Source organism: Kryptolebias marmoratus, linkage group LG2, assembly GCF_001649575.2.
Source record: "Kryptolebias marmoratus isolate JLee-2015 linkage group LG2, ASM164957v2, whole genome shotgun sequence".
Classification (NCBI taxonomy): domain Eukaryota; kingdom Metazoa; phylum Chordata; class Actinopteri; order Cyprinodontiformes; family Rivulidae; genus Kryptolebias; species Kryptolebias marmoratus.
In genome coordinates, this window is record NC_051431.1 from 35,736,061 (window position 1) to 35,743,420 (window position 7,360).

The window sequence follows — 7,360 nt, forward strand, 5'->3', positions numbered from 1 at the left end:
TTTGCCATGATTTAATAAATGTTTATAAACCAGGTGCTTCTTGTAATTATTTAAACATTTTTTTAGGCTGTATTTTTTTTTTACCTGGAATCCTATGTGCATTCCATGAGTCCACAACTTTCTCCAGTCCAATCTGGCACAACTGGATCGTGAGGTTGGAAATGCAGTACTTCACAAGGCTGTTTTCCATGTCAATCTGCTCTTGATCTTGTAGCTGAAGAAGTGCTGTTTTGAGTGGGTCATTTACACGGTTGTTGACCTCTGGCCAGATCCGCTCAACAGTATGGTTCTTATGTAGAAAAAAAGGTTTGTGTCATTTTGAAATTAAAACAGGAACAAAACATTGTAAATGGTGATATCAAAGTTTACCCTGGTGGAGGAAGTCTGTAAGTACGGTGCTCTCTCTTGATTTTGACAATAACCATTGCATGAACAATGTCAAGTAAAATATATATATATATATATATATATATATATATATATATATATATATATATATATATATACATACATACATACATACTGCTCAAAAAACACATCCTACATCTGAATGAATGAAATAGCTCTAAATAAATGAAATTTCTGTGAAATCAAACTGTCCACTTAGGAAGCAACACTGATTGACAAAGCACATTCAGCTTTTTACAAAACTAAGTATTCAATGAGTATATTTCATTCATTCAGATCTAGGATATCTTATTTATTTTTTATTTTTAATCCCTTTATTTTTTTGAGCAGTGCATATAAGAATGTGTTCTACAGTGGTCTCATTCTGCCCATTCTTGCAAAGTAGTGCTGCTACCTGAAAACATCTTCATAGATGAAAAGGTTGTTCTTGATGGGCATTGAAGAATGAGTCACGATCTTTTTGCTGAAGCCATCGACGGCAAGGACATGGGTGACACCAAACATGCACATTTTTTCATTTTGGTCCAAATGAAGCTTGTGACCCATGTACTCAGCATGATATGGAATGGGATTCAAATTGTGAGCACCGTTAAAATGACATAAAAGAACAAATACATGAATGTTAGATAATTAAGTTATTTAAAAAGGGGTGCTGGCTGAATTTTATAATACACTAATTAAACATGTTAAAATATAAAATATATGAAAAGCTAACTAACATGGCATCTTGCTTGATGGTAAGGCTCATGCACAGTCCGAAGCACTGAACCAATTCTTCTCTCTGAAGCATGCACTCCTTTTGTCAAGAGATACCCCTTCATCATTTTACGACCATAGCTTGGACCTGTCTAGAAAATTAAAACAAAAATTAGATTGTTATAGATAAAAGTTATTTTTTGCTGTACAGTGTATGTTTGCACATGCATAGTCACATTTTAAACAGCCTCATAAGAGTATGTACGAACCTCTGCAATGGCTGTTGACACCTCCACCTGCAGATGTGCATCAGAGAGTCTACTACTCAATCCATTTTCAGAGCAAAATCTCCTGATGCTCCTCGGGGAGAAACCCCTTTCCTCTCCATAATGGTGCGAAATAGCCGCAGAGATTGCTGTAGAAGGCAATCCATTTCTTGCCATGTGCACAATTTCTTCATAATGTGGTTGTAAAGCCATCCTAATAGCACGGAAATCAAACTGACGAGTGCAAACGGAAACTCAAAGCGAGAAGAGCGCTTTGTACATACGCGCCTTGAGTTGCCATGACAACCATGGTAAACTTGCGGTTCACAAAAAAAATCGGTCCGTTTTCCCGTTTTTGGAGTATAAAACAAAAAAAGAAAAACCATCCATTTTTTGTTTTTCCAATATCGGTTTTTAAAATGACAAACGAATAATAATCCGTTTTTTTCTTTTTCAATATCTGTTCTGAAAATGAAAAAACATAACCGACCGTTTTTCGTTTTTTATTTTTTGTTTTTAAAAGGAAAATCAAATGACCAAAAAAGTACACGGACCTGTCCTGTTGCCCGTTTTTCGATTTTGTGTTTTTGATCTTACCAGGCATTTTTTCGTTTTTAGTGTTATAATAAAAAAAAAAAAAACCCACAAAATAACCAGTCCGTTTTTCATTATTTGATTTTTGATTGTCAACTGAAAGTGGAAAGAACGAGTGATACACGGATTGATTGTAAACAATGTTGTTTGTGTTGTTAAAAATCTAAGTCACGTGTATTTGGCACTGCTGGCTTTCCGTAGCCTCTGGCTCTCACACCTGTGCTACTCCTCCCCCTTCGAGCGGTGGCCGTCCAATGGGCCACGAGCTGCTATGCGCTTTGGTTTTCGCCGCTGCAGAAGCCCGTCACACGTCCCTCCCCCTCAGTTTTTTCGGCAGACCCAGCTAAGGTTCTGTCTGTGAAGCAGATGACCACCATGGCTGATGGAGGAGAGGAAGATGAAATCCAGTTCCTGCGGACTGTAAGTCTCCTTCAGCGCCTTAAAGAGTCTGATGTGCTGGGTGTTGACAGCTTCTCTCTTCTCGGCTGTGTGTGTGTGTGTGTGTGTGTGTGTGTGTGTGTGTGTGTGTGTGTGAGGTGAGTTTACTGCAGTATGGTGTGTCTGCATCCGTCTGTTAGAGGGATTTGAGGACGTTAGATGTGTGAAAACCAAGTAAGTGGAAACAGGGAGGTGGATAACGGTACTGCTGCAGGAGTTTTGGGTCGCATGCAGACGCTGATTGGTGTTTGTGCTGTGGGTGGAAAGATGATGCGGGACGCAGTGCGGTGAAGCCTGCTGCGTCTCTTTTTTCATTTCGATGCACACAGTATCATCTAATATGTTTCATGGCAGTAAATGTTGCTTCAAAATCCTGCGTGTAACTCATCAACGCACCCTCCAAGTCTTTCTTTTTTTCTTTTAAATGAGATAATGCGTTTGCAGAACTGACCAGCAGGATGACATTTGATCCTGCACGTTTGATATTGGTATGATTTTAAGGTTTAGTTCTGTTAGTGCAACTCTCCTGGGTTTTTTGGACCTTTAGCAGTATAATCTCGAAGTCAAGAGGTAGATGACTGCAGTGGCGTTAAAGTGCAGTGACGTGATGCTACAAAATCCCTGGAACAAGATTATTGATTGGGACTTTTTAGGGGGAGGAGGGATTATAGCGCGTGCTGTATTCTAGCTTCATTTTAGAGCTGCAGCACTGCAGCTTGTGTATGCCTGTTCATTTGTTTGGCTGTTAGCAAAATATATCGAACCGCTGGACAGATTTCAGTGAAACTCCTCAACAGTAACCATTAGAAGTACATCTACAGCTGATTAACTTTTGGAGTCAATCTAGTTCAAGATGGCCATCACAGCTAAAAAACCCAAACATAAAAATGGCTAAAACTCATACAATGGTGTGGTAGTAGCTGACAGTCATCCCCAACACTCAGAGCCAAACATATTTTTGCTCAAAACTTTGTTATTAACCGTTGGTGTCAACCCTGTTTGTTTTATTTATTTAAAGACATTCAAAAAATTCTATTAAATTCAAGAATTCCCCAAGGGAAATTCCCAAAGGGAAATTAAATGTTGCTGTAGCTCATAATCCTGATTTTGTTAAAGAGTTGTTATAGATGCTGATGGCTGTGGGCAGAAAGGATCTAGTGGTCTGTCCCGATGAGTCCTCGGTCCTGGTGTCCTCAAAGATCCCCACCAGGTCAGCCTCGCTGGCCTCCTGCGGAGCCATGATGGCCGAGCTCTGGAAGCGTAGGTCGGTCTTGAAGTTCTGGGTGATCTCCCGGACAAGGTGCTGGAAGGGCAGCTTCTGGATGAGCCGCTCAGTGGACTTATGGTAGTGGTGGATCTTCCTGAGAGCCACGGAACCGGGCCTGTAGCGGGGAGGCTTCTTCACTCCGCCGGTGGCTGGGGCGCTCTTGCGAGTGGCTTTGGTGGAGAGCTGCAAAAATACTGGATTCCTGGAGTCACAGTACCAATAAGAAAAATTGTGGCTAAATGTGTTGTGTCGGCGCATAAATGCTTCACCAGGACAACAGCAAATGGCAGACTTACCCCTACACAGAGTGACGCCTGATGCACCACCATTTACATATGTTGGAGTTGACTATTTTGGACCATTTGCAGTGAAACGTGGAAGAACTACTGTAAAGTTCTATGGTGTGATATTCATGTGTTTAACCACAAGAGCCATTCACATTGAAATGCCGTCATCACTGGACACAGACTCTTTTATCAATGCCCTTCGTCATTTTATTGCTAGACGGGGTCAACTCAAAGAAATGTGATCTGACAATGGAACCAATTTTGTGGGAGCTCATCGTGAGCTGAAGGAGATGATAAAAGATTGGAACCAAGGTCATATACACAATACACTTCTCCAAAAGAGCATTAAATGGACTTTCCATCCCCCAGCAGGCTCACATCATGGAGGTGTATGGGAAAGACTTATAGGATCTGTGAGAAAGGTTCTTAATACAATTTTAAATGTACAAAGTTTTGATGAAGAAAGTCTCAGGACAGTTTTATGTGAAGCTGAAGCTATTCTGAACTCTAGACCCATCACAAAAGCTTCTACAGATCCAAATGACCTCGAAGCACTTACCCCAGACCACCTGTTGCTTCTTAAGACTGCACCGTCAGTTCCACCAGGATGTTTTCAGAATGTTGACACCTATTGTTGTCGTAGGTGGAAACAAGTCCAATATGTGTCAGATCTTTTTTGAAAAAGATGGACTAAAGAATATCTTCCACAACTACAACAAAGACAAAAATGGTGCAATGCAAGACGAAACTTCATGCCAGGTGACATTGTGATCATCGTTGATGAATTGGCACCACGGAATTCCTGGATAACTGGAAAAATTGAAGAAACCGTTCAGGACAAGAAAGGATTTGTTCGTCATCTTCAAATCTAAACAAAGACTGGATTTCTGAATAGACCCATAAATAAAGTCTGTCTTTTGCAGGAGGCAGAGAACATTTGACCAATTAGACTGTCTTAATGGTCTTCAAGTGATTTGCTTTTATACATAAGGGTTATTAACTTCACAGATTCACTATGGTGTTTTGGGTAATGGTAATGGTGTATTGGGACAATTGGGTAATTGAAATGTTTTTTAAACCAGCGAACGTTTAGAAATTTGATTATTTTGTTATTATTATTTGAAGAATAATAATTAGGGGCCGGTATTGTAAAAGCCAAAATGAATGTTTTATTTTGTTTATTTGTTATGGTGGCACAGGTGTTCAAGTTTTTCTACACCCTAGGTGATTGCTTAAGGGCATGATTGCATGTTATTTATTGGATACGGGCATACCCAGGAAGTAGTTGGGTGAGGAGTTTTATGCAAACTTTTCTGTTGACCGTCAGTCTTAGGCACTGTCATTCTTAAGCTATAATAGTCATTAATAGATCATAGATCATTAATTTGAACATCACTTTGCATCATTTTTTAGTCCTGATCATATTTGTATTTGTTTTGATTAAGCCACAGTTTGTTGTTATGACTTTTGAAAATAAATATGAAAACACAGGCAAGGCTCAGCATGGCGTATTGGAGACGCGTCACAGTATTAAAAACCTACTCAGCCAGCAGCGGCTAAGCTGATGGATCGAAGTCGCTACAATTACTTTTTGGGCCATTACCATTCCATACATAACAGTCTATTGCATAGAGATACTGTGAGTCATAGGTGAAACAGAGTGCCCAAATGGTAGATCTTTTGGCAAGACAACTACAAGATATTTTGATTTGTCAGTTATCCTAAATGGCAGATTATCAAGGATTTTAGATGTATTGTTGGTGCCAAATGGTAAAAATTTGCTCTTCTGCCAATTAATAATTAACTTGAAATCTTTCCAAGTGATTTCATAACATCTAAAACAACTGGGACTGACTCCTCAGGCTGTAATAAAAAACATCATCATCAGCATGCAAAGAAATGTGATAATCAACATTTCCCAGTTGTATCGGTTTAATTAGGGCAGTGTTTCTCAACCTTTTTTGGGCCAGCGCCCCCCTATCCATTATCCAGGCCTCTTACCCCCCCCCCCCTTTTTTTTGCCTGTTTACATGAATAAATCTTTTTTATTTATGGACTTATAAAATATAATACCTGATCTTGGGTATGGCCCATCAGAACATCTCTGTGGGTCATTCTCCACCATGAACTGCTTCAATGAGTCCCCCACTTCCTGTGGTGAAGGCCATTCAGATGGATCTTCTGAGTAAGACCTTGCTCCAACCCTCTCTTCTGCACCTCTCTGTTCCTCCTCCTCATCATCATCTTCACCTCTCTGTTCCACATTCTCCTCTGTGGTGATTGACTTGTCATCTGCCTGGACTAATTTTCCCAAACTGACACAGTGGTGGTCAGCAGAAATTCAAACCCTCCTGGGCATCTAGGTTTTTGTGGCCTCACTAGCAGAATTATTCCTACCTGATGTCATCTCTGCTCTCCTCTACAGCAGCTGATCACTGACCTCATGTCTGTCTCCTTCATTCCCTCTCTGTGTTCTTCTCTAAGTCATATAGTCAAACAAGTATTATTTAATAACTTTAAATAAATTACACATCCTGCTAATGCACTTATTTTTAATATAAATAATATTTTTAAATGAATCACCTGATATTAAGTGGCTGTTCCTACACCCTTATATTAGACCAACCTGTCTCCTTACTGTCTGTCCTGATTCTTTCTCTCTATCCTCTCAGCTGAATAACATGAACTTTGTGTTCAGGAGGTTTAAAAATACAGCAGTCAAATCACATATAAAAACAGGAAATCTTAATTTTAAATGATATCCTTGTTGGATATCAGTTACTGATTGGACGTTTCATCTGATCAGATTTATCAGATTCATCACAGCATCTCTGTAGATTTATATCCCAGAGGAGACATTTAAACTCCCAACTTCTGTAATTTATCTGCTTTATGATTCACCATCGAGTTCAACAAATGATTACTGTCTGAACAACAAACTAACACAAACAAGTTCCTTTATTTTTCCTGTCATGCTGTGTTCTGTTGTAAATACTGATCAGTAAACAGTTGTAACCTAAACATTTCCAGGCCTCGTCTTGATGCTCAGACAGAACTTTCTGCTGTCTTTCAAACACTTTGAAAAGCTTTTTTCATCTTTATCCTTCTGCGTCTTCAGTTTTCTGCCTCTCCATCTTTAGCTCGCTGTCATCAAATGACAACACGATTCAATGGAAAACAATCGCGCTCCCGCACGTGCTCGAGGGGAGTGCAACAGGAGGGGAGATGAAGGAGCGGAGGGGCGCCTGATCAGTGACATGTCTCTGTTATCGATCATATCATTTACACATGCGCAGACAGCTGGGAAATACAAAAAATGCTACGGGATTTGCGCCACTGTGGACACAGAGTGGAGCGGCTCTCCTCTCTGCTGTGAGATTGACAGCTGTCAGAACTTGGGGAAG

At 40.0% G+C, this 7,360-nt stretch overlaps 1 protein-coding gene across 1 annotated transcript in view; it reads left to right on the plus strand.

Moving 5' to 3' along the window:
- Window positions 1-2,256: 2,256 nt before the first annotated feature.
- ryr2a (ryanodine receptor 2a (cardiac)) overlaps window positions 2,257-7,360 on the plus strand; it is a 509,073-nt gene continuing 503,969 nt past the window's right edge. The window contains exon 1 of the mRNA XM_037973568.1: window positions 2,257-2,384. Coding sequence (XP_037829496.1) covers window positions 2,331-2,384 — 54 coding nt within the window. The 5' untranslated portion in view covers window positions 2,257-2,330. The remainder of the gene's footprint in view (window positions 2,385-7,360) is intronic.